This window comes from Dendrobium catenatum, unplaced genomic scaffold (genome assembly GCF_001605985.2).
Source record: "Dendrobium catenatum unplaced genomic scaffold, ASM160598v2 fragScaff_scaffold_913, whole genome shotgun sequence".
Taxonomy (NCBI): Eukaryota; Viridiplantae; Streptophyta; class Magnoliopsida; order Asparagales; family Orchidaceae; genus Dendrobium; species Dendrobium catenatum.
In genome coordinates this window covers 712,843-739,993 of record NW_021319375.1, presented here as the reverse complement: position 1 = coordinate 739,993, position 27,151 = coordinate 712,843, and the positions used below count along the sequence as shown (strand labels likewise).

At 36.0% G+C, this 27,151-nt stretch overlaps 2 protein-coding genes across 4 annotated transcripts in view; one reads left to right on the top strand and one right to left on the bottom strand.

The window, feature by feature from the left end:
* Nucleotides 1–19,393, top strand: part of LOC110109289 (katanin p80 WD40 repeat-containing subunit B1 homolog) — a 32,343-nt gene extending 12,950 nt beyond the window's left edge. The window contains exons 3-20 of one of the 3 annotated variants that reach the window (XR_002304563.2): nt 2,958–3,075; nt 3,492–3,718; nt 3,794–3,896; nt 4,616–4,695; nt 8,466–8,540; nt 8,618–8,761; nt 8,841–9,030; nt 9,125–9,784; nt 9,992–10,048; nt 10,145–10,242; nt 10,445–10,570; nt 11,086–11,160; nt 12,252–12,364; nt 12,465–12,581; nt 12,646–12,714; nt 13,367–13,440; nt 13,508–13,576; nt 18,886–19,393. Coding sequence is in view for 2 of the 3 variants with exons in the window: in XM_020840296.2 (XP_020695955.1) it covers nt 2,958–3,075; nt 3,492–3,718; nt 3,794–3,896; nt 4,616–4,695; nt 8,466–8,540; nt 8,618–8,761; nt 8,841–9,030; nt 9,125–9,784; nt 9,992–10,048; nt 10,145–10,242; nt 10,445–10,570; nt 11,086–11,160; nt 12,252–12,364; nt 12,465–12,581; nt 12,646–12,714; nt 13,367–13,427 (2,313 nt within the window). In the remaining variant the exon portion in view is untranslated. Of the gene's footprint in view, nt 1–2,957; nt 3,076–3,491; nt 3,719–3,793; nt 3,897–4,615; nt 4,696–8,465; nt 8,541–8,617; nt 8,762–8,840; nt 9,031–9,124; nt 9,785–9,991; nt 10,049–10,144; nt 10,243–10,444; nt 10,571–11,085; nt 11,161–12,251; nt 12,365–12,464; nt 12,582–12,645; nt 12,715–13,366; nt 13,734–18,885 lie in introns of those variants that run through there. The other 2 variants (XM_020840296.2, XM_020840310.2) reach the window with 2 other exon arrangements.
* Nucleotides 16,122–25,233, bottom strand: LOC110109311. Its single transcript, XM_020840335.2, has 4 exons — nt 25,079–25,233; nt 24,138–24,208; nt 16,804–16,884; nt 16,122–16,333 (listed from the first exon to the last, which is right to left on the bottom strand). Exons 1-4 carry the CDS (start codon nt 25,179–25,181, stop codon nt 16,307–16,309), a joined length of 282 nt encoding a protein of 93 aa, XP_020695994.1. The 5' UTR covers nt 25,182–25,233; the 3' UTR covers nt 16,122–16,306.
* Between the last annotated feature and the right edge of the window lie 1,918 nt (nt 25,234–27,151).

Sequence of the window (27,151 nt, the reverse complement as noted above, 5' to 3'; positions counted from 1 at the left end):
GTTCTAATAGTTTTTCCACACATTTCATTTTCTTTAAAGCCTATCTAATTTTAATTTTACTAATACGTCGATAAAAATAAAAATCTATATTTTTATTTAGAGTGCTAAAATCATTAAAATCAGTTGTATTTTTATAATATTCATTAATAAGCTTAGTAAAATAATTCATCCACCTTTGTTGAATATCATTTTCTAAAAAAAAAACACTTTGATTTTTATCTTTAATGCAGTTCACTTGAACTGAATCTTTACTACTCCTATATCTTTGTTTGGCTAACTTTATATATATTTCACCATCATTGGTATCTAATATTGATGAGGACATCCGACCATAAAGGGTTTACCAGTGATGTGGCCGACGGATCAAATCAACGGCGATGAGTTTGGGAGAGCGAATCGATCCCAATAATAGTCTTCAAGTCTTCTAATATGCGCTGCCTGCTGATTAAGCAATTTAATTTAATTTTAAAAATATTTTTATTCCCCTAAAAAATCCGGCAACCTTCCGGCATCCCCTGCCCGCGAGGGGAGATTGGGGAGAGCACTTGTCATTTTGGCTCGACTCTACTGGATCAAATCAACGGCGAGGAGTTTGGGGGAGCGAATCAACCCCAGCAATGTCTTCAATTCTTCGATCCACTCTACTGGATCAGATTGTCGGCCAAGGGCTTCAGGGGACCGAACCAACCCCGGGACTTTATTTAATTTGCTTTAGTTGCAGTGCCTGTTTTATAATAATATAATATAATATAATATAATATATATTTAATATCATATACACACACACCCCAAACAGAGAGCAGGAGACGGAGCCTGATTAGGCTAGGGCACGACGACAGAGGTCACGCACGAGGGATAGGCACACCAGTTTCGTCGACGACGGGTTTGGCCAGAGGCGGCAAGCCTACAGGTGTTCGACCGTCTAGGACACAGTGACGGGAGACAGAAGCGAAGGTTGGGTCAGCCTTGGTTGTGGAAGAAGCGGCGTCGGAGGTCGGAGTGCAGAGGAAGAAGTGGCATCGGAGGTCGGAGGCGGCAAGCCGGCGGGGGTTTGTGAGCTCAATGCAAGTAGAAAGATTGGAGGCCAGCGGCTGGTTGGCAGCTTCTGTTCCTTCGTCCGTGAGTTCAAAGTCATGAGAGCAGGAGATCGGAGGCCGGCGGCTGGTTCAAAATTTGACTGGAGTCAAAAGATAAGTTTTGAACTTGACTCCTTCCTTCTATGTGTGTGTATGAGAGTCCCAATGCTTGCACTTTCTGTTTGTGTGTTCAGATCATGAGAGATCGAATGGTTTTGAGAAAGTGAACGACGGTTGTGAAATGTGGGATCGTGGGTGGTTGGCAATTAGAGGTCGTGAGGTTTACCAGCTTGTTATGCAGTTAAGGGTCAACATTCCCAAGTGCTTGGCCCTCCCCAAGTCTCCCGATCTTCCCTTGCCCTTTCATACCCAAAACCGCCTTCGAATTCCCCTCTCCTTTCAAAATCAGCACCTCGGCGGCCATAATATCCCTCCATGCGTTCCCATTCAGCACCCCTTTGCTCCTGCCCCCCATACCCATGCCTTTCCCCAAACCTACCTCATATATCCACCCTCTAGAAAGGCTCCAGATGGGGTCTTCTCCTTTCTCCCTCTACAATCTCCACCTCGTCTTCTTCCTTATGAATTTCAGAATTGATATTCTTTCTTTCTGGCCCTTTTGCCCATGAAGCCGCCGTTTGGTTGTGGATTTCCAACATCTTCTTCATTATATTCCGTAAATCAGCTACTTGTCCTTCCATGGAGGAAATTTTGTTCTCCACCATTGTCTTTATCTGATTCATCTCGCCTTCCAAGCGTTCCTCCAACACGTTTACCTTCTTGGCCGCCATAAAACAAAATTTCTGAATATTGCTCCCCAAAATCATCAAAAATTCCTTCTTCCGAATAAAATTTGCCTCTGAAATTTCAATAAAATTAGTCTACAACGGTCTCAAGATGGCTCTGATATCAATTTGATAGGAAATACTTGAAGATCTCAAGTAAACCATAACAATATTGGTGAAAAAAACGAGAAATCTCCACAAAATCCAATAGAAAATGGAAGAAAATAACAATATAAAATTGATCCTCTATTCGAGTGCAGGATCCATCTCTCCCAAATCTCTAGACGCCGCTAGAGCCCAAAAGAAACCTAAACCTAAGAGATCTCAAATATTTGCCAAAATTCAAGATATCCTAACCCTAGGAAAACAAACTATTTAATGCATAAATCCAAAAGGAAATCTCTAAACAGTCCCTACATTCAAATTTCCCTCCTAACTCTCTTCAAAAACTTACCTAAAATGCTCTGTCTGGGTGGTCGGATTGTGCAGGAGGTGGACCGGTCTAACATAAATCCTCATTTAATTTGTAATGGAGATGGTTTATAGAGTGCAACCATCACTCTTTTGCTATTGATAACCATTTTATGCCATAATATTCCATGAGAGCCATCAAACAACAATATAAATGAAGGCATCATCCACCAAAATGTTGGAGGATGAAGCGCATGCTATGGATGGGTATTGCCCATTGTAGAAACTGTCATGGTTGCCAAAGCTAAGCAAGGGGAATTGATTTGTGGCAGGATCGGTAAAAAAGAAATGTGAACTATAGAAGAAAAAAAAAATCTGTAAACAACTTCTCAAAAACAAAGGCAATAATTAAGTCATCATATTATTAATTTTACTTCAATCCTACAAACTAGCTGTGAGATTGTGTATTATTTTGTATAATGATCAGGATAATCGGAATAGGGTTATGCTGCCTCATTTTACAATTATTTTTATTTGCCTTTTAACGTTCCTTGGTTTTGAAGTGTTCTCTATGAAATCATTTACCTTTCTTTAGGGCTGTAATCGTAAACTTATGTCCTGTTACGATTCTTGGGCACTTAATGCAGCCCTTTTTATGAATAAATTTGTTTACATAAATCTGCAGAGTCTATCTGGGCACACGACTTCAGTTCAATCTGTAACTTTTGATTCAGCTGAAGTATTAGTTCTGGCGGGAGCGTCTAATGGTACGATAAAGCTTTGGGACTTGGAAGAAGGGAAGAGTGAGTGCTATGCAATTGGTTTATGCAAGTTTCATTGGTTCATTAGTCTATCTAATAATAGCAGATTGTAACAAATTTTGGAGCATTACGTAATTCTAGACTCCACCTGTTAAACACAAGATCATCTTATCTTGTTTCCTTGGTTTCCGCTAAAGCCTATTCTTTGATATTGTTGCTATGCAATTGGTTTATGCAAGTTTCATTGGTTCATTAGTCTATCTAATAATAGCAGATTGTAACAAATTTTGGAGCATTACGTAATTCTAGACTCCACCTGTTAAACACAAGATCATCTTATCTTGTTTCCTTGGTTTCCGCTAAAGCCTATTTCTCTATATTGTTATACTGTAATAATTATTATTGATGAAATTAAATTCTCTTTTACTTATTTGATTAGTTTGTTTTTGTAAGTGTAGATGTACGATCCGTTACTGGGCATAGATCCAGCTGCACCTCTGTTGAATTTCATCCATTTGGTGAGTTCTTCGCATCTGGTTCTATGGATACTGATCTCAAGATATGGGATATTAGAAAGAAGGGTTCCATTCATACTTACAAGGGTCATACACGAGGAATTAAAACAATCAAATTTACTCCTGATGGTCGGTGGGTTGTCACTGGAGGTGAAGACAACATTGTTAAGGTAGTTTACTCGACTTTTTTATTCCAATCATAAACTTAATAATTAATCTAAGGGTATTCTTATTTATGTGATCAGTTATGGGATTTGACAGCAGGGAAGCTTCTGCATGATTTCAAGTTCCATAAAGGAATGATAAGCTGCATAGATTTTCACCCACATGAGTTTCTTCTTGCAACAGGTGTGCTTCCTTTCTCAGGAATGATCTGCGCTCTCATTGTTTATTTCGTCTTTTTAGCTGTTCTCGTTCATGTTTTGTCTGTCTGGTTCTTATACTTTCGTATTACTTTCTTTTTTAAAGGCCAATGATTACATTAGCATGTACATTTTTCTTAGTTTAGAAGTAAACCTTTACAAATTTGTTCATGAATGGAGGATTTAGTTGTTGCATGTAATAGGCAAGTAAATGATTACATGTGCATGAGTAGAATTTTCAATTTTACACGTAATACATAGTTTTTTTTTTTTTCATTTTAGAGAGTCGCCTTAGATGGTTTGGTCATATAAAATGGCGACCTTCCAATGACCTGGTTAGGAAAGTAGATGTATTAGATTTGGCTTATGTTAAGAAAGATAGAGGTAGACCTAAAAAGACTTGGTTAGAAAATATTATAAATTATTTTTCTTTATTATATTTAAATGAGAATTTGACTTTTAACAGGATACAATGGAGGAAATGATTTATGTAGCCAACCCCACGTAGTGGGATAAAGACTTAATGATAATGTTGTATTGATTTTTCTTTCTTTTTTGTGACTAATTGATGTGTGGTATTATGAATACTGCTTTTTAATGCTAAATTTGTCATTTAATTGAGTTCATCAGAAGATTTCACCAAACAAACCAGCCTTGCCTTTGGAAGCATTTTTGACATCTAGCTAATGTTTAAACGATTTTCAGGATCTGCAGATCGAACTGTGAAATTTTGGGACTTGGAAACATTTGAGCTGATTGGTTCATCAGGTCCTGAGGTATGCATGGTATATATCTATTTCAGGTTAAGGTTTTATGGTCCTTTAAGTAGTGAAAGTGGTGAAGATGCATGGCTTCTTTGTAATTTAACATAATAAACGCTAGCTACCTCATCAAAATTGAGGAATACAAGAATGATTGATGCAAGCTAAGATGACCACGAGATGGTTACTCCAAGTGTACTCCTTGAATTGTGGGAGCATCAAACTTTTCATACATTTTTGTCCTCATCCTTCTTGCTAAAACTTGCTCTTTATTCCTTACCAAGTCAACTTTTTAAAATCATGATATGGTTAGGAATTAAGTGAGAATGAGGATTGAAATTGTTAAGAAGATTGAATGGATAAGGAGGATTTATAAAGCTTACCTCAAATAGCTGAAATAAGTCTGATGATATTGTTAGGGAAAAATTAAAGAAAAATCAAGAAGATTATGGAAGGCGTCAAGATCACCCGTGTGTACAAGGATGCTATCATATTGCTTTTGTTGTAATTACAGGAGGTGACAGCTTTTTACTATTAGAAGGTTAGGGCGCCCAATAAAGCAATGATGTTGCATAGATATACTCTTAGAAAGTTAAGAGTAAATGGCTCTACCATTGATTAATCTTTTAGGCATGAGCTTGCTACCACCTGAAACGTCTTACCATCTCAATGCAGGCTTGGATTAGCAATAACATGGAAATAGTCTTCAACACGAACCAAACTTCACACAACCTTAATAATCTCTCACTGGGAGAATGATCATTTTGCTAACCACCACCTCCATGCAATTAGTTCTCTTATATAACACTGAAATTTAGTGCTACTCAAGAATCAATTATACAATTTATAGTTTCTTTTAATTGTTGGAATGGCCAACATGTATGCTGCTTTGTCCGTACTATTGATTTCTACCTGTGTCATGGTTATATCAATTATCTACAAACAAATCCTACTTTTAACTCATTGTAATTTATTCATGTATGAAAGAGGGCATTCTTTGCAAGGATGAAGTGCACTATGATGAACATAGAGGACGATACTAATTCATTGTTTCATTCTAAATTTCTTCAAAAAACTCTTTAGCCATAACATTTTTGGTTTGCTTCATTGACATGAGTATATCCAACTTAATTAGTTGAATGTACAACAATCTTCTGTAGTTCAACACTGAACTCACAATTGGTTCACCCATAGTGTAGATATTGAGTTGTACTCCTATTATTTACACATCACCCAAGTCAAAGTCTGCAAAACATTGCAGGAGTAGTGTTTTCTATGTTGAAAAAGATAGTCATATCTTTGCTTGAACTAAGATTTTGAAAGATATAGTTGTCAGCCTCCCATTATTGATAAGCCATGTAACTAATTACATCTGCCGCAATGTATGCTAGATCAAGTGATGTGATACAATCAAGAATTGCACGTGAAATTTATAAAGAATGACAAAGCATACTAGTGTAAGATTAGGATATCGTAAGTTAAGGTTCAAGAGTTGTCCATTGTCAAAATTGTTATGATAATCAATTACAAACTAGAGGTTTAGACACAATTAGCGATAGATATTGAAATTATCACAATAAAGCAAATGCGGAGTAAAGTAGAATCCCACGGCTAATATTTAGAAATGTCGCAATGAGTTACCTTGCTCACTCACACTCAAGTTGGGCTTAGCGGGAGAAAGTCTTTAGCAAACCCAACGATGCCATGAGGACGGTAGCAACCCCAACGGCCTTGAACCACAGAAAGGTTGACGGTGAAGAGGATGGTGGGACTGATCGACTGTTGATGCTCCAATCGTAGTTTGGAAGTTGACGGTCGATGACGTTAGCAAGAGTCGGGACAACTCGTTCCAAGTACTCTCCAATGGTGGCGTCGTCTTCAAATCCCACGTCGAAAAATGGAGATCTTAGAATGTTGAGGCTTCCGTCGGCGTTGAATACAAGGCCCCACTCAAACTTGGGATCCGCCATGCATGCTTGGCGTAAGAAAGAACTCCGAGGGGAATAGAAAGACGTGGTGGTGAGGGAGAGCCCTTGCGTTTTGGAGGAGGAAGAGGGAGGGGAAGGGGCCGGCGGGATTCTCAAGGGGAGAGGGTGAGGCCGGCTAGTGCAAGGAGGAGGGAGCTAGGGTTTGGGAGAAACTAGGTTTAATGGAGAGTGTAGTAGATTAATAAAAAACTGAAAGTTAATTACAGTTTTGATTAAAATAGAGAGGGAAACGTCTTGGATTTTGAATTTGAAATCCAAGGGAATTATGACATTGATTGGGGAATTAATGGGAGAGACAAGGAGAGGGAGGCCGGCGGTTTCAATAGAGGAGGGGAGGGAGTTTCCAAACCAATCCTGAAATAAATTTCAGGATTTGAAATTTTGGGAGGGGAAATTTATTGAAATCAATTTGATTTCAAAATGGGGGAAGGGATTTATGTAGCAATTAATGAGGATCATCCCCCTTAGGGGCCGACGGCATGTGAGAGGGGGAGAGGGAGAGATCAAAGGGAAGAGGGTTTCCAATTTAGGGTGATGACGTGGAAATAAATTTTAAAGACTCCAATTTAATTTAAATTGAAATTGGAATTCATCAAGGCAACTTTCTTAAATTGGATTTCCAAATTATGAAAGAATTTGAAATTTGAAATTCAAATTTCAAATTTGAAATTTGCGGAAGGAGGGGTTGGACGGGTGGGGGAAGTCGCCGGCAAGGTGGCCGGCCGGGGCCGTGGGAGTGGCCGGCAGCGGGCTTCCAAGGGGGCGGCGACAATAAGGGTTTTGAAGGAAATTTCTTGTGGTGGAGGGGAAGAAGATGGAGGAAAACACAAACGAGAAGATAGAAAAATTTAACCACGAGCCGCGACCTCTTCCAACGACTGGTGGGGCTTGCGATTTGCTCCCCTTGAGCTCTCTCCCTTCTCAAGCTCTCATGCAAAAAGAAGTGGAACCAAAACACAAATTTTCATTCAAATATTCATTGACCTTTTACAAAGCATGAGATCACTATATATAGGTCTTAAACATAAAGAAATGAAAAGTACTCAAATGCCCTCTGGGCTATAATAAGACAACACTCCCCATAGGGGTAAACTAGGAAATGGGAATGCAAACTAAATAAAATATAAAATACATCAAAAGTAAAGACTCTGAATCGTAGCCGTCGATCTGCGCTGTCTCCGGCGATACACATGCTTGAACCTCTGATCGATGTCCACATCATCAGGCTTGCGAAAGGAGTGATAATAGGTTTTAGATCTTCTGTCCTCAACCATTTCTGAGACTTCTTATCATAATAAATATCTTTGGTAATTTAATATATTATCTTTCATGAAATGAACTATATTCTTATCCAAAGGATTTTTTTAATAGCTCATATAGCCTTCATAGCAAAATCCTCTAAAACTTCCTACTCCAATTTATTTATAATGCTACCTCTTAGAACAAGCATGTATCACAACCATGCCGTCCATTAGCTACTCACATCTTTACCCTTCTAGGGTTATAGAACTATTTACAGTTTACGGTGATATCCATACCCTTATAGAACTATTTCCATTTATTTCAGTTGCCACTTTCCTTTCCCTTTCCTAGCATGCATACAGCAACTTTGCCTTTGCATCTTTATCATAACCAACTCTGATTTTTTTTGTTAATATTTTGCACTATTTCCAATTATTTTAGTTTTCTTGGTGAACTATGTGAGCAAGTTCAAGTTTGTAATAATTAACCCCTATGATATAAAGGATCTACAAATGCAAATTTATTGGTATGCTGTACCTGTTTTCATTACTCTTGTTTTTTCAGGCCACAGGAATACGCTCTATGATTTTTCATCCTGATGGAAAAACTCTATTTTGTGCATTGGATGAAGTTTTAAAGGTGTAATTTTCATCATTTGTTTATAAGAGTTACTATGTAGTCTATACATGTCTTCATCTTGTTTGCAATGATGATAGGTTTTATCTTGGGAGCCTATAATATGTCATGATGCTGTTCAAATGGGCTGGTCTTCCTTGGCTGATCTTACTATTTATGAAGGAAAGCTTTTGGGATGCTCTCATCATCAAAGTCGTGTTGGAGTTTGGATTGCAGATATATCGGTAATTGCCCATAGTTTAAGTTTCAGGTTAGTTTGTTTTGTAAATTATGTGTGAGAATAATTAGCTTTTTGCATTACAGCTTATTGGACCATATGCAATTGGTCTTGGGCTTAATAAAAATAGCCTAATGGAACCTATTTCAAGTCATATGGAAAATTCATCTAATGAGCTTACAGGAAGCGGCACAAAATGCAATTCACCGCTGGTTACAGGAGCTGTGGGTTATGCGGTTAAACCAAAAGGGGAACTAGGAAGCATGCCAGTCGGTTGTAAGTATCTTGTCTACATCATTATGTGTTGAAAAAATTTTGATCTGAAGTGTTGATTCCTTTTTGGTTTCCTTTTTGTGTATGTGGGAGAAAGCTAATGAATGCAGTCAAAGTCCACAAGAAACTGATTCCATCTACTCGGCAAGAGTTTCATTGACTTCAAATGGACTGAAATCAAGAACCTCTGCAGTCAATCAAATTGCTAAAAAAAAACTTGATTCACAATTTTTATCATCCACATTGAATTCTACCCCATTCAGGGCTGCTAAGGTGGCTGAAACTTCCGCTAGAATTCCAAAGCGAAGTATGCCAATTGTTTCTTCAAGGGAGATATCGCCAAGCACAAATTCTTCAATATTGCCAAACGGTCATATTATGGAGTTGCATTCTGTAAAAAAACCTCAAGAACTTGCCATACCTGTCATTGTTCCTAGGAACCATGTACACCGTGAAACAAAAGATGGTCCTAGAGATTCATTGGCTTGTGAAGTAATATATGGTAGTCCAAGCCATGTTGGTAAATCATCGTGTGAAAGTGGCTGTCAATCTCAATCAGTTGGGATGTCTTTTGGTTCTTCAGGTAGCATCACCAGCGATCTAAAGCGTGGAAATTATAGTTTAAAATCCAGTCAAGTTGGAACCGCCGAAACACCAGCAGCTGGTGATGGTAATTGTTCAAGTATCGGATATGTTGCAGAGAAATTTGAAAGAAGCATGTCACTTGAGCAGCCTGGCACAGTGCAAACAGACCAAAGTATTATTTCTATATCTTCCTTATTACTTAGTAGTTGCTTTTTGCTTCTCTTCTGATCTTAATTCTAGCTTGGCTGGTGTTTCATTTAAATAAGATTCACTTCTTTAGGATATTCTTTTTAATAGTGCAAGCATCAATTTGTTAACCTTTTACGTTTCCCTGTTCAATATTGACTGTTACATTTTGCTTGAAATGGCAATTCTTCAGGTGAAGAGTCGGTATGTTCTAGCAATGACAACTGCTCAGTTAAATATGTTAGGGGAGGTATGTTGACCATTTTAAATGACTCGACAGTTGGTTTCTTATATTTACATGTTAGTTTCTTGTTTAGATTTGACAATCTTTTAATTTCTTTTGCAGTTGCTGTCCAACTTGGGAAGACACGGTCTCTAGTTGAAAGATTTGAGAGAAGAGAAAGTTTTGGTCATTCAGCTACAGATGGTTCTTCCTTTGAAACTGTTAGTATTATAAATTGTCATCCTTTTTGTGCGATACTCAAGAAAAACTTGTTTTATGTTCAGCTTCTTGTCCATTGTTTTATTGACTTCCTTTCTATTGTACAGTTATTTTTGAATATGGATATGTTTGGCCTTTTTTTTAATCTCATGGCGGCTTGTTTAAGTTGATAATATAATGTTGCTTTTTTTTTCTTTTGACCAGAAAGGACCCGTTCTGGACTCAGTAAGGAACAAGCAATTTGATGATGATAATTTGATTTGTAATCTCCTGTCACAAAACCATGATGTATTTATAAATTCTTTGAAGTCTCGCCTCACAAAGCTCGAGGTAAAAGAAAACTACTTGAGCTAATGCTAACTATTGTTTGTTTGTTTTAGTGAAATGAATGATGCGTATATGTCATGCAGTGGAAATAAAAGAAGTGTTGACTTAACTTTGAAATATTACTAAGATTTCTATGTATGAGTTTATGATCCAATCCACTCTTTACTTTCTTTGATTTGTGCCTTCTTCATCTATCTCTATCTTTGATTGGATGCAGCACACGCTCACTATCTTTGAAATAGCGCCTATAAATTTATATTGGAAAATGATTTTTTTATCTTCTCGTAACTTTCTGACATAGCAAAACATACAAACAATTCAAAAATTTTGTTAAAGAAAGTGTTGTCAAGTTGTTATCGTTGTGAGTACTCAAATGTCTTTAATTTAGTTGTATTTCTTAATTTACAGTTCTAGGGGCCGCCCTAATGCTTATGTATTACTCTCTTGGGAAACTGGTCTTCTTACATTAATTCTTTTCAGTTTACTATAAATTACAGAATCATTAGTTCACTTTGTAGGCTGTGCGGCATTTTTGGGAATACAATGGTATTAAAGCAGCAGTCGATGCTGTTGTGAAATTACCTGACCATTCGGTAAGTTATTTATTATTCTTATGGTTCTATTGATTTGACTTTTTTATTTTCAAACGAGCTTTAATTTAAAACAGAAAAAAAAACTTATCCAATTTAGAACCTTGAGATCCATAGCATATTATATCCTTATTATATGGAATAAGAAAATCTGGAGCTCTGCTATAATAGCTCAAATATGCTTTAATGGCATATGGGTGTAGGAAATTCACCAAGCAATATTTTATGAACATTCATTCCGTAAATAAATATTAAATCATCTTTTCTTTTAAGAATAATAATAAACAACACTTTACATTCACTATAAAATATCAATCAGAAAATAAAATGATATTTCCCAAACAGGAAGATGAGAAAGAAGTGATTTGGCCTTCAATCAGAATATACAGGTGGAGGAGAACATAAAAGTTGGAGCCACAAACTTGTAGTAATAATGATGAAAAACCTAGAGAAGAAGAGTGAGCCGAATGTTATGATTTGCTACTCTTTATAAACAGAAAAAAAAAAAAAAGTTAGAAGTGTAAATCCTAATAGGTTTTCTTCCTCTTAACATATGTATGGTACATCATATTGCTAAAATAATGTAAAGAAAATTTGTGAAGCAAATTCTCAAATTGCTTGAAATATAAGTGGTGCTCGCTAGGCACTGATAGGAAATACTTGAATATTTCAAGTAAACCGGAAACAACGAAACAAAGATACAATTGATCCTTAATTCGAGAGGATGATTGTCTCTCTCAATCTCTAGATGAGTCTAGAGCCCAAGAGATCAAGAAGAACCCTCACAAGAACACGATAATCAAACATAATCCTAACCCTAATCTCCATCCCATACTTAAGGCATACAATTAAAATAATAAATAAAAAGACCTAAAGGCCCTTGCTGCCCTCTCCTTTGGCTTCAATTTTGAATTTGACATCTAAGTGGACTCCACCCCTTCTCTCTCTCTCTCTTCCTCTTGCCACCGCCCCCTTAGATGTGAAGTGACTCCTTAGAAGGGGCCAGCTGAACCGGTCTACTAGGGGCCGGTCGAACAGGCACCTAACACCTAGCCAAGAGCTGCTGCTGATGACCTGCTTAATATGATTTGCAGGTTCAAGTTGATTTGGTTAGTGTCCTCAGAGGAAAAATTGACCTGTTCACTCTTGATCTCTTTTGTTGCTTGCTTCCTTTGCTTCATGGCTTGGTAAACAGCAAAACTGAAAGGTATAGCAGGAAGAAAATTAATTTCAAAATAAGTAGTAGTAGTAGTGTATTTTATAAGTATTTATTCCCTTGCAGATTTCTTATACTTTTAATAGAACAGGCATATCATTGTGGCCCTGGAAATGCTCTTGGAGCTTGTTAAAGTCTTCGGTCCCTTAGTTTGGTCAACCATTTCAGCAGCTTCGTTTGTTGGAGTTGATCTTCATGCTGAAGAAAGGTATCTTCTTGTTAATCTCATTCCTCTCTTTGCGGATAGCAATAACTTTGCATGTTAAGCACAGGTTTCAGCGAAGCAAACAATGCCATCACCATTTGCAGAGAATAAATCAAATTCTTCCATCAGTAATCAAGTAAGAAAATTTCATCCAAGTAGATTTCTATTTTTTAGTTGAGTGGGTAATAATATTTAGATTTTTCCAAGTTATTCTTGGATTTTTCCAAGTTATTCAGATAACTAGTTTAGTTGAGTGGGTAATAATATATATAGTGCATATTTCTTCTCGCTGAAAATTCTGTCAATTTGCCTGTCATAGATCCATTTGTACTGCCAAACTGGAGCATTTCAGGCCCACAATTTTATTATCATAATTCAAATTGTTCCAGTTTTGTTCCTTTATGCTTGATTTCAACCACTTTCTTATATTTAGATTTGACTACTAATTCCAGCAATCGAACCAGGGAGTGGCTGTGTGTGGGTCTGGAGAAATTATTCTGTGCGGACACCGAACCGTCCAGAGGTAAATCAAAATACGTCACATTACTAGGTATACAACTGCAGTACACAACAAATGAGTGACATGGCGCATTTTGATTCGCCTCCGGACAACGTCCGCATCCGTACAGAATAATTTCATCTTTTGTAGTCATGAAAGTTTGACCTTTAAATTTTACTGTAACTTTACATTATAGAAATTTTGGTTCCCTCTCTTTTGAAATTCTTATTCCGCTGAGCATTCTGGATATCTTGCATTGTTGATTTCTGCAACTCATTTTACTCTACAGGAGAGGAGGCTTACTTGCAAAGCATGCAGAGGAATTGAATTTGTTTCTCCAGACCTTATAAAACCCTTCGATCAGTAACTTCTGAAACCATCCAAACCTCTTTGATTAGAAAAGAAAATTCCTAATTTCGAAATTTTCTAGGCTTCCTGTTTGAAGATTTTCCATGATTCATGGATCCAAAGTCTTTCAAGATATATTTTCTTCAAACAGGTATGACCATGAAGCTTAACCTTTTTGCATGAATGAAATTCTTGGTGCTGATCTACTTGTATAGTACTGTAAATTTTGATAACTGTTCAATCATAGTGTAGTTTTGGGCTTTTTGAAACAATAGCACTGTTCTTAGATCATTTCCTGTGTTCTGATTGTTGACTTTGCAGATAGCCATTACGTTTTGCAAAGTATTTTTCTATAGCTTTTTATAGTTAATTAGGGGAAAAAAAATCATATCAGGAGTTTCTCACACAAAAAAAGGCTATCAGGACTGCTGGATATTTAATGCCGGTGTCAATATTTGACGTGACCCGAAAATCCGATTCGAATCCAATCTGAAAATTTGGGGTTTACGGTCGGGCTAGGGATTTCGACCCGTTTGTAAAATCAGGACAGATTTGGGTTAACCCGAAAATCTTAAATTAACCTTATATGACTTGTTTTTAATTGATTTATGAGGGTTTTAAAAGATTGTTATGAAATAAGTAAAAGCTAATTCCGAAGTGTCAGGACATTTCTGGGTTGAATCCGAACCCGATTGGTGATCCGATTTTGACAGCTTTTTATTTAACAAAAATAGCATTATAGGATAATCTTTTCATTGTTAAATATTTATTATAATTTATTATATTTTTAGCATACTAACATATAATTTTCTTCAATATACCTATTTTTTTCTTCTTTCATTTATCTTAGTTGGATTTGTGTCTCAGACGATTGGAAACAATTGGGGTATAGCTTAAATCACATTTCTTTTGTACATTGATTATGAAACATAAATCCAATTAAGTTGTAATTCAGACATTTAATTGATGAGATCATTTGTTTAAAATATTAATATAAAATATATTAAATCTCAATATTTTAAGTAAATTAATTAAAATGCTGAAATTTTCTTTTTTTTTTTAATAAATACCTTCTTCTATGCTATTATTTTATTATAATAATTAATTAAATAAATTTTCTTCAGGATACTTTTAAAATACTTGCATCTTTAAAATAAAGAGTACTTGAAATGCTAAACCATTTAGAAAAGGGAAATTTACATACATATCATTTTATAACATTTTATTTACATATCTAACACCCAAAATTTTAATATTACACACATACCACCCTATATTATTTTAATATCAAATATACCACTTATATTTTTTTCCTATCACTCAAAATATTTCATTTATATCACTCATATTTGATATGAAAATGAACCATGACTGGTATGTATATAATATTAAAATTTTAGGTGTTAAATATATAAATAGAATAGTATTAAATTTTGTCATTGGCGACAAGAGGATTTAAACAAGGCAACATGAAAAGTTAGCGTGTACGATGTGGAGCTTTTGTGCGTATTTAAGCAGATCATGAGATCATCATCAATGAGAGGGCTCGTGGGAGGCTGTTGGTCAAAGAATCTGGAGGAATCAAGAACGAGCAAGGCTAGTGCAACATCGAGGAACTCGTGCATGTATAGAGAAATTATTATGTACAGACACTAGATATAGTTGTATCTTAAGGTGAATCAAAGCATGCCACATCACTCGATAGGTACACAATCACAATACACAATCACAATACACAATCAATAAGGAGGTGACATCGTGCTCTAATTTTTCTCCGGACAACGTTTGATGTCCGCACAGAATAATTAACATCGGGACCAGAGGGAGTTCGACAATAATAGAAAATGAAAGCACTCAAGGGAGTATGGCTAAATACTTGAAAATTGGTTAATTTGGTCCACTACCAAATTAGGAAAAAAAAAAAATGAAAGTAAACATAATTCAATATTATCCCAATGCTTCCAAATAAATCCCCTATAATTTTCCTTTCATAATAAATAAGCATGCTTTAAGCCAACTCTAATCCATAAAATTAGGCTCAAACTCAAACTTAATTAATTAATTAAAATTTAAGCTCAAATTAGAGATAAAAACACCAACAATAACAATATTAAATTTTTATCCTACTATGTAACATCAGCTTAGGAGTGTCAATTTCGGGTCACGGGTCGGGTTCGGGTCGAACCCGAAGCTGACCCGACACTATTCGGGTCAACCCGAACCCGACCCGTTTTTAAAAACGGGTCGGTTTCCTTGACCCGAACCCGACCCGCTTCGGGTCCGGGTCAACCCGACCCGACCCGAATGACCCGTTTTCAACCAAAAAATTGCTAATTTTCGGGTCAAAACGGGTCAATCTCCTCTTTTCGGGTCAAAATCAGGTCTAAGTCGGGTCAATCTCGGGTTAGCGGGTCAAAATCGGGTTTTCGGGTCAAAATCGGGTCACTTTCGGGTCAATTTCGGGTCAAAGGGTTAACCCGAACCCGACCCGATTTTTGAAACGGGTCGAAATGTTGAACCCGAACCCGACCCGTTTCGGGTTCGGGTTGACCCTAACCCGAAATTTTCGGGTCGGGTTTTCGTGTCGTGTCAAATATTGACACCCCTACATCAGCTACATGAATTATTTTTCCCCATTGTGTCTTAAATTCAAAACATGAACAAAAATCTAAATACCACACAAAAAGGCAGTCAAATAAGAAATTATATCAACTGAAATGCAGGGCAGAGAAGCAAAAGGGAACTCAAAATCAATGCATTAAAAAAGCATAAAAATAAATTCCAGAGTAGATAACAGAGCAGGTCCAACGAGGCTTTCTGCTTATGATTTTATTTCTGGGCATTACCAAACTAGAAATAAAATTTGAACGGCCTCAGAGATTTACTGTGGCGATGGCGCAGCAGCAGCCTAGAAAATATACAAAAGGAAAAATATTATTTATTCACAAATTAAAAAAGAAAACAGAGAAAATGGTGGCAGCTACATACGTCGAATGCCTGTCTGGAGACCAATCAGAATGCGTCACATCATCCTGTGCTGGATACCATGGCTCGGTGCCGCTTACATGACACATTCTGATTGGTCTCCGAACGGCGTTCTTTCTGGGTCCGGTCTCCACACAGAATAATTTTTCGCAACGATGGGCTAGAAAGTTGTTTTGTCGATGTAGTATGCAGGTTCCGCTTGGGAAAACTTTTAGAAAGCTTTCTAAAGCAACTTTATAGCACAATTTTTTTTTTAATTTCCCTAATGCAACATGATGTCCTTTGTCCAATCAAGCAAAGCCAACTTGAAGTATAGAACGAGAATGGAGAAAAAAACCAAGACTTGAAAATATGCTAGTATAGTGTATACAGAGGTCAAGAAGGAAAAAGTACCTCGTCTTTCTTGCCGCCAGAAAAAAACTTGTATCCTCCATAGAATATTAAACCCCAGCCACTTAAGCTGGCAAGCACAAGCTGCAGGAGAATTTTTCGTCACGCGAATAATCAGTGTAATAATAATTAACCACGAGGAACAATCTACTGATGCAGAATTGTTCAAGAAAAATTTTTTATATAGAAATTCTTTGAAAGAACAAAATTATGGAGTGTATGATAAAATGATTAAAAAAATTAAATTCAGTTTGAAGAAGATGTATAAAGATTAAACTTTTGATCCTTCTAAGATAACTATTAAATCTGAAAGGTTGTAAGAGATAATAATGGAGTTCAAATAACAAATCTATCCGCTGAAATACCAGAACAAATGTCATTAAAAAATTGATCAGAAAACATTTTTGCATCGGCTATGAAGAACGAAGGAGATGTTCCAAAATATGATGATCATAAGGGAATGAAATTTTAAGTGAATGAAAATATGGAGGTAAATAGCACTTAGGCATATACAAATGAAATCAATATTGGAGAATTACTTCAATTTTATGCTAATGCCAATAAGATGTATCATGGCGACAAAATTTACACAATGATAAATAAATGGAAAAGTTTAGAGAGCAATTAAAGGGCCTTCATAGGGATTAATTATTCTGTGCGGACACCGAACGGAGAGAACTGTCCGGATTTGTTGTACTTTAGCTGCTCTTTTGTTGCGCTTTTATAAAAGGACAACAAGTATATAATAATTACTAAATAATTGAATATTTGATGCGTCTTTGTTGTGCTTTTGCAAAAGGACAGCAAAACTACAATAAAAATACATTCATAATTGAATAATTGCTGCTCTTTTGCAAAAGCGCTGCAAATCCAGACGATTCTCTCCGTTCGGTGTCCACACAAAATAATTTCTCCTTCATAGGATCCTTCCTTATCTTGGCGAGGAAATCATTAAATTCCAAAAGATTTCGTTTGGTGGGTAATAAGAAAAGAAAATAATGATTTAAACAAATTTCACTTGTTAAATATACAAATGAAGGAATGATCACAAGATCAGAAACATTTGACTATTTGAGGGATCAAAAGAGTCATTAATCATAATAAGTTGCATTAAGGATAAATATTTTGCATATTTTTGGATTGGTTGTGATTTTATTTACTAAAGTATTAAATGAAGCAGTTACCTTGAATTGTGTTATTTTACGAATGACATAATTTTAATACGTCTGACTCTTTCAAGAGTGAAATGTTACAACAATAAAAAGAATTCAAGAAGTTTAGGGGCTTAGAATGCGTAGAACAAAGATCAAACACATGATAAGCAATTTTACAAAGCATGCAACTAATAACTATCGATTATATTGCTGAAAAATTAAGTAATAGTTAGGATTGAGAGTTAGGTATCTAAAAGCTATTAATATGGATATAAAAGGAGACCATAACCTCTAGAGTTAAAGCTAGATGGCTAAAATGGAGAACTTTAGGAGTGCCCATCTAATAATAAAACATCTTGGAGATGCAATTCGTAGCATCCATTCGTGAATGTGATTCCCAAGATGTGTGTTTTTCTTTCTTGCAATTCAATGCTAAGCACTTCTTCGACTCAATGAGTTTAGACTAATATCTTCTGACTTAGGCTTCGTTTGGGACGGCTTTCTTTCTGCTTCTTAAAGCATCTTTTTAGTACAAAATTAAAAAGTTTTGTAATAGAAAGCTGCTTTAAGAAGCAGAAAGAAAGCCGTCCCAAACGAAGCATTAATGGAAAGTAGCATATGATATTGCTGCAATTGTGCATATCGATGTTGTCTTGCGGTCTTCTGTGGCGGTTGTGTCAATATGCTGTTGCTTGGGTTGTAAGAACGATATTTTACTAAGATGTTAAGCATCTGAAGTTGCACCTTCGGCCGCTGCTATAACCATTTAAGTTATTTAAGCTATATATTCTCCCTCTATTTGTGCTATCTATGTTGCTATTGAGGATGCACTAACCAATCCTACGTAAATTGATGTTGTTGTTTGGGTGATTGTATATACTTAGCTTTGTTCATACTGCTTCTCCTTTTGTTGGCATGTGGTCTGATGCAGTTGGCAGCAGCAGTCCAGCTGCTCAGGTGAAGCCCATGACCTTCTTTATCATCTATAGGAGAAGAGGCTTTGGGAGAAAACTCTTTGGGAAAGATGCAAGGAGAATTTATTAGGGGATTTGAGATGTTTAAGGGGAGAGATTATGGAGGGTTAGAGTTTTTGTGTAATATTTTGAATTTCTACAGCAGTTTTTTATGAGGTGTTTGGGTTCCTAGCAGCTGCTAAGAATTGTGGGAGAGACAACTCACCTCTCGGATAGTGAATCAACTTGTATCTTGTCTTGCTTTATTTGGAAATTAATAAAAACAGCTATATTTTTGTTATTTCTGGATCTATTTGGAGTAAATTGTTGTTTTTTTATATTGTTGTGTTGTTTTGAACATCAAGTCCTATCATGGCACTGATCCATTTTGAATGCTAAATAGAAAATTGAAACTAATACATAACATTCCTAAAAAATAAATTCATAAAAGCCTCTGATCCAAACCTTAAATGCCCTTTTATGATCCCCACTCCCAAATCCCATCCCATCTCTTTCTTTCCTAAAATTTCTCAACAAACTTTTATTTGTTTCTATTCAAATCTTAAACTTATTAAAAAACCTCATCTAAACCAACTACTTAACAAATCAGCTCCAAATCAGACACTAACTAATTAGCCTTAATCCTTGCATCCACCCTTAACCACTCTTGGGCTCCATGCATCCTCTACTCCTCAAACGACACACCTCTAGTTAGCCACCATGAGTTATGATGGAACTTTCATTCATGATACAATTGATGGAAGACCAATTGAAATCAAGTCGATTACCTTTAACAGATCATATTTCAAAAACTTCACTTGTATAGTTGTATATCAAAGAATTGAACAAGATACTCACAAACAATGATAGCAGGGTGTCCATATATAAAGGATCAAGTCTAAGGCTGCATTTGGGACGGCTTTCTTATTGCTTCTTAAAGCTGCTTTCTAGTAAAAAATTAAAAATTTTGTATTAAAAAACTACTTTAAGAAGCAGTAAGAAAGATGTCCCAAACGAAGCCTAAATTCTATTAGAAAAGCAAGTCATGTTATTGTAAAACATTATAGTCAAAGATGAAATGAAATGATGTGCTATACTGTAGAATGTTTTCAAGGCCACTTTCACAAAACAAATAGAATACATGTCTAACATAGAGAAGTAAAAGACCTAGAAATATTGATCATGGCAACTGTTGATGAGAGGTTAGGATTGATTTTGAAATGGGTTGCAAGTCCCTGATAAGGAGAATTCACCAATGAATCTTTTGAATATTTCTGGAGCCATTCTAGAATCAGAATCTATGATATTAATTAAAAAAAACACAAATTGTATTAATCGGAATGACAATTTTTATACGATAATATGTTTGAAAATCAAATTTTCAATGGAGATCAAAATAACATTTTCTAAAATAAATTTCGTCGAACCAAAAAAAGAAGAAGAAGAATTTGTGATGCAGGTTTGGAGAGAAAAACATGTATACATTTACAGGTTAGATGAATTTTAGAATTTAAAATGGTGAGTACAAAATAAATCAGTTTCAGGGTAATGAAAGGTCTGGAAGACGAATTTTTGGAAGATCACAAATAAGGTTTTAGAGCTCACATTTTGAGAAGAAAAGGAAAAAACATGATGAAAGGACCTAATCATAAATGAAAACAAAATAGAAAGATTAACAAATTCTAAACTAGGTATGAAGATGGATCGATGAAATTTGAAGCGAATGAGATTATTTGTACTTCTAAAAAAGTAGATTTGAAAGAGAAGATATAAGCATTGGAGTTCCGTAGCAATGTGTTGAACAGAGACCCGAGCTGGAGTCGAGTGAGGCTCAAGAAAAACATGCAAAGGAAATGAGTGGGTGAGACCATGTGAGTGCAAAAACTTTAAATCTAGAGTAATAAACATAAGATAGACTTGTTATTCCAAAATGAAGTCTACATGCTTGCTTATGAGTAGCTTTGGCTTCAACTTTCACCCCAAGAAGTTATGTCTTCTACTTTGGCTTCCACCCTAAGGGGTGTTGAAGCCTCAACTTCGACTTTCATCGTAAAGCATGATATGTAATCAGCTTTGCTTCCCCACAAAAGGGTTATACTTAATCATCTTTGACTTTCATCCTAAGGGTTTATGCTTCCTATACTTTAGCTTCCACATGATAACACGTAGCGAGCTTTGATTTTCACCCTATGCAGTGATATGCGATAAGCCTTGGCTTCCACTGAAAAAAGTGACATTTCATATGCTTCAAGTTTTCACCCTAAGGGGAATATTTAATTTACTCCATCTTCTACAATAAAGGGCGACATTGCATCTAACCCTGCTTCTACCTCAAGGGAGATAAAGTCTTTTACTTCAACTTACATCCCAATCGATGATATAACTCATATTTGTTTCTACACAAGGACTGACATGAAACCTTCCATGAACTACCTCAAGAGGTGATACAAGAACAATGACATTGAAATACATACCAAAGCATTAGTGTACCCTAAGAGATACTAATCTCAAACCCAAAAGGCATATCTTTTACCATCATGAATGATAATCATGAGCTATTACATTCCACCAATCGATTCTCAAGAGAGTGCCTTCGATGAAATAACATATAGTTGCTAACAAGATGTCTTAACAATCACAACTACTGGTCAATCAGTCATGGATCATGTCGCATCAAGCTTAATGGCACTATGCTAATGACCACAACAAGCATCTTGACCAATTGCCCAGTTTATAAACAAAGCTACTTAAAGTAAATTTGTTAAAGCCAAGACTCCTTAACTCTTTGGATTAGGGCCCACCTAATACATTGTGGATGATGAAACTATGAGATCTTAAAAATGCTTACCATCAATCTTCACACCCATAATCATGGAACACCATACAATAGGACATACATATTTGAGAACATTAAGTAATAAAGCAAGCCTTGCAATTTTTCTTCAATTCAGATTGCTCCAATAGGTAGAGGTATTAGATTTGGCTTCGCACCCAAGTAGGAGAGTAGATGTATTAGATTTGACTTATGTTAAGATAGATAGATGTAGACCTAAAAAGACTTGATTCGAAAATATTAGAAATGACATTTTTATTAGATTTAAATGTGAATTTGACCCTTAATAGGACACAATGGAGAAGAAAGATTCATGTAACCGACCCCACGTAGTGGGGTGAAGGCTTGATGTTGTTTTTGTTTGTTGTTGCTCATATTGCTCCAATAGGAAAGAAAAATTAACTATGAGCCTACGAGGGCCTACAAATTGAAAAAGTCTTGAATCCTAATATATAAATAAACCCTTGTCGCTTCATTAGAATGCTCATTAGAATGAATTTGGTTATATCGATCTACTTTATGAGAAGACTCCTCCGCTTTCCTCATCAGGAGCACAACTAAGCAAGATAATTCTTCGTCAGGAGCCGACAATCTCATTATGAGAAATAATATATAAATGAATTATATCGTAAATATGTTAAATAATGGTATCATTGCAAACCATATCATGATTAAGCATATGATTATCTTCTCCTCAGTGTGAACACAATTGAGAGGGCATTTTTTTTCATAGGAATAAATTATATCATTACGAAGAAAATATATAAATGAACCATATGCTGAGCATGACAGATAGCTACATCAATACAAATCATAACATGATTATCTAACTACCATAAATCCAAATATCATGTTATGTTGATCAATCTTATCTTGGTTATTCATATGCATCATACTCAAGTGTCAATGTCCGCCCACACACACCCCTCCGAAAGTGAACGATATATTTAATGCTTTGTTAGACAAGCTTATTGGTTTGATTGAATAGATGACCATATTCCACTCCACCAACCCCACTAACCTCTCCAATCTTACAAACTCCACTTTCCCACACTAACCAATCAATCCCATAAACTTCACAATCACATAGCATATTATACCCTCCAATTCCTAAAGTTCCATATACCCCATTACTCCCACCAATCTCATTACCTCCACAAATCTATGTTCATGTGAGTCTACTAGTGTCCAAGTTTATGTTTAATCTGAAAATCGAGCTTGAGCATATAAGGTCATGACCAAGCATGATACTGAGCAAGGGAAGCGCATGCTAATGATGTTGCTAACCTAGACCTCATTATGGAGATGCTTGATGTTTCCCAATTCCCCATGATGTTGCATGTTCCATTACCATTCCTATAGCTCAAGTTTCTATCACCACTACTTCCATCGCTATGCTACGATACAATCATTGCCCAACATGAAAAATCAAACCTACTTGTGTGATAAATGATGAAATTTGAATCTAAAGCCTACATATCCTGCTACATGCGTATAGACTATCAATATTGCTCAACAATGAGATATGCATTTCCTAATTCTTCGGATGAGAGATTTTTCAAACCCCGAGGAATAAATAAGACCATCACAAGTCATTGACACTTTTTGATCAAATTATAGGGAGCACCTTAGTTTTATGTTCACTTAATTTGATCTTGTTTCACATGTTAGTCTATTTTTTAATTAATCATGCGAACATTAGTTTTATATGAGCTTCCTTAGTTAAAGATGTGCACTTGTTTGGATAGAACCGAAAAATTCGACTGAACCGATCATATATGATTGGATTTGTTTAGTTGTTAAAGTATTGGTTTGGTTATTCATTGTTATTTTGATTTTATTTTATTTTTGGTTGTTGATTTGGCTTTTGCTTTAGTAAAATTGATCATATCAAAAAATAAATTATATTAATTTATACAAATATTAAATCCATAAAAATATATAAATAAACATGTGAAATTAAAAAAAACAACATGGATATTTTTTATTTCACATGCCAAAATTATAAAGTAACAAAGATAACTGAATATTCTTATGAATACATATTATTTAACTCAATCTCCATTTTAATTGCAAACAACACTCAATAATAAAGAATAAAAAAGTTTAAAAAAGACAAGAGCCAACACCAAATAGTTAGGATGAGGCTAAATGTAAAAATATAGATAGAAAATAATTTTCAATGATTAGAAAATAGGAGTATGACAAAATGGCAGTAAAGAGGCCAAATCTGAGTATGGTGCATGAAAAATAATTAATAATGAAAAAAATCATTGGAAAGATTGATTTTAGGAGCAAAAGAATATATCATTAAGTTTGGCATTCAGGCAAACAACATAATCAAATTCCATGTACCCAAATAACTAGATAAAAACTACAGCAGAATGTAAAACTCACATGCTCTTCCTTCCATTTAGATGGGCTAAGAGGATCATCCCAAAGGTTGATTCTTGGTGGACCATGATGATCTGTGAAAAAAAATGACATCAACAAAATTATGAGTTTTAAAAACTAGAGCATCCATAAGAACTTAAAATGTCTACACAGTAGAAATACTAGATATGGATGAACTCACCCTCCTTTTCAAGAAAACAAAATTTCTTTCAGGATATCATGGTTGAAATTGGGTCATGATGAATCTCAAATACATTGAATTTGCTCTAAGATGAGTGCAATACATTGACAAACAATCAAAATGTGTTACACTCCTCTCAAAATAAATTCGTAGGCTTCGAGACCCATCATGAACAATTTTGAGGCATGAACTAAATAATTTAATTTTTCAATTATTACATCTAGCAAATTGAAGTTAAGACATCACCAAGCATTTTGATATTCTCAGCCAGTTCGACTAATTCTTCATAACTAGAATATCTTAAACACTATGCATAACTTTCTAGACCTCTGTCCCATCTGCATAAACCCTTTGAAAGCAAAGGAGAAAGGAGCAAACAGAAAAGAAAGTATTATGTCACGATAAAATCGTCCGCCTCCAATCACCATAAAGGCATAAACAATAGCTAAAATCAATTAAGAAAATAGTAACCGGTGTGAATTTCATGCTAATAGAACACGCAAGTATTGCGATGTCTGAAGACCTAATCCTCCATATCACTGATATCAAGACTCTTAAGCGAAATTCGGAAATAAAGCATAAGTTTAGAGAAAACATTACGAAGATCTCTTTAATCCGAGGCAATATATTGCTTCAATAACATCAAATTTCGTGAAATCTATTATATAATGGAGGGAAAAAAAACTGATCGAACACGACCTGTAGATCTCTCGGCGAGAGGGTAAGAATACGAGTAATGGAGATAGAGAGATAAGAGAGAGACCTCCGCCGGAAGAGAGAGACCGCCGTGGGATGAGCTTCGCTGGAAGAAGCGACGGAGAGGAGAAGCGCCGGAGCGAAGAAGCGAGGGCAGCCCGAGCAGCCATGATTCCTACAAGGGATTCTGTAGACGGTCTCGCTCGATTTGGGACTCTAAGCGGTATAAATAAGCGGGGGCTAAATTGTAAATCCCATTTTTACATATTTATCTAAGAGACCTTGCCATTTGCAATACTCACAAACAATGAGGGGAGAATGAAAAATAAAGGGAGGAAAATTAAAAATATATATAAATAAATAAATTTTTAGGAAAATAAGGGAAGTTGATGTCATAATTTATATAGATTTTAATGAGATGGCTCGTTAAAAAAAATAATGAGGTGATAGATAAGATTAGGGGTGTAAATATTTAACACGACACGAAAACTCGACTCGGAATATCGGGTTGGACCTAACCAGATTTCAAAAAAGGGTCGGGTTCGGGTTCTCGGATTTAACCCGTTTGAAAAAATGGGCAGGGTTCGGGTTAACTCGCGGGTTGGCGGGTTAACCCGGAAACCCGCTTAGAATGAGCTGCCCGAGGCTGCCCTGGCTCCCCGCGACTGTCCACGAGGCCGCCAATGCTGCCCGCGCCCTGCCCGCACACACGAGCCCGCCCCTGCCCCGCACGTGCCCGGCTACCCGCGGCTACCCGCGAGGGCCACCAATGTACCTGGGCTCTTGCTCGAAGGCCACCCGCGCTGCACAAATGCCTACTGGCGCTAGCGAGTTCCGCGGCTTTGCCCGCGCACTCGCCGCCTGCTGCCTCTCGTGCTCGCGTCGCCATCCGGTGCCCGCGCATCACGCTGCAGCCGCTTCTGAGTGCGGGTCCCATGTCGGGTCGGGTCAACCCGGCAAACCCGACGGGTCGGGTTCGGTCCTGAGTCCGCGAGTTTTTGACTGACTCGTTTTGCCCTTACGCTGGTCGGTGTTATAGGGTTGACACCGATTGAAATTCGGGTCAATTCCGGGTTCGACCCGAACCCGACCCATGACTTAAAATTGACGCCCCTAGATATCCTGGTTCATTTGAAACATTTAAAAAATATGGGTGAGAGGCCCATAAAAATTATCTATATATTAATTATTATTATTATTATCTATTATTTAATAAAAATTATCTTATTACGAACTCATTTATGGAATCAAATCTCGTTGTTGCGGTTTTAAATTTTAATTCTAAGTTTGTATCAATGCAGCCATCATTTTTGAAGAATTAGCAAATTAGAGATCAATTAAGGGCTGGCAAAACGACCGAGCGAGCCAGTATGTGGGTGTTCAATAGTTTGTGTTTGTTTTAACATTAGCTTGTTTTCATCAGTTTGGTTTTATGTTTGATTCGAGCTTTACATTATTTGTGTTGCATGTTTGGTTCGTTTAAATTTAAGGGTGTGTCCAACATGTTTGGATTCATGTTCGTTTATTTAAGTGCTATTAATCGAGCTTTAAACGAACTATGTTCGTACGAACATATCTCTTAAGACAATCTATTGAACAAAGCAACATTAAAATTTTTTCATGACATATCTAACAAACATGCTAACAAACATGGACAAATATGAAATATTTCTTGTTCATAGGGAAATGCAAATTTTCTAAATAAAAGCAGTTGTATATTTAAAAAATGAAAAATATGATTAATTTTATATGAAACATATGTTAATAATATTTTTATTACTTTAAAATTTTTATTAATAAAAAATAATTATATTAATTATGTGTATAATTAAAGTTTTTATATTTAATCGAACTTTTTATCGAGCTTGTTCATGAACATCAAAACTGATGTTGGTTTCCTGAACATAAAAACGAGCTGAATGCATATAGTGTTCAGCTTGTTTATTTTAAGAATCGAGTATTTAAAATAATTGTTCCAAGTTTGTTTGTTAGTTAATTAAAGACGATCACGAACGAGTTTTAATCGAACCGAACAACGAGTAGTTCGTCGAACGTTTGTTTCGCTGCAGCGCTAGTGCAATTCTTGGATGAAGGTTGTTGTTGTATTCTAAGTTTTTGGTTTGGGACAACTTATTATTGT

Bases quoted from the DNA above. Each gene is read 5' to 3' on its own strand.
- LOC110109311 (XM_020840335.2), bottom strand. From the start codon at position 25,181: ATGGCTGCTCGGGCTGCCCTCGCTTCTTCGCTCCGGCGCTTCTCCTCT. The intron at 16,885-24,137 runs GTGAGTTTTACA...ATTCTCCTGCAG, and splicing joins CTAAATGGAAGGAAGAGCAT to CTTGTGCTTGCCAGCTTAAG. The intron at 16,334-16,803 runs GTACTTTTTCCT...TATATTTTCTAG, and splicing joins CTGGCGGCAAGAAAGACGAG to GCTGCTGCTGCGCCATCGCC.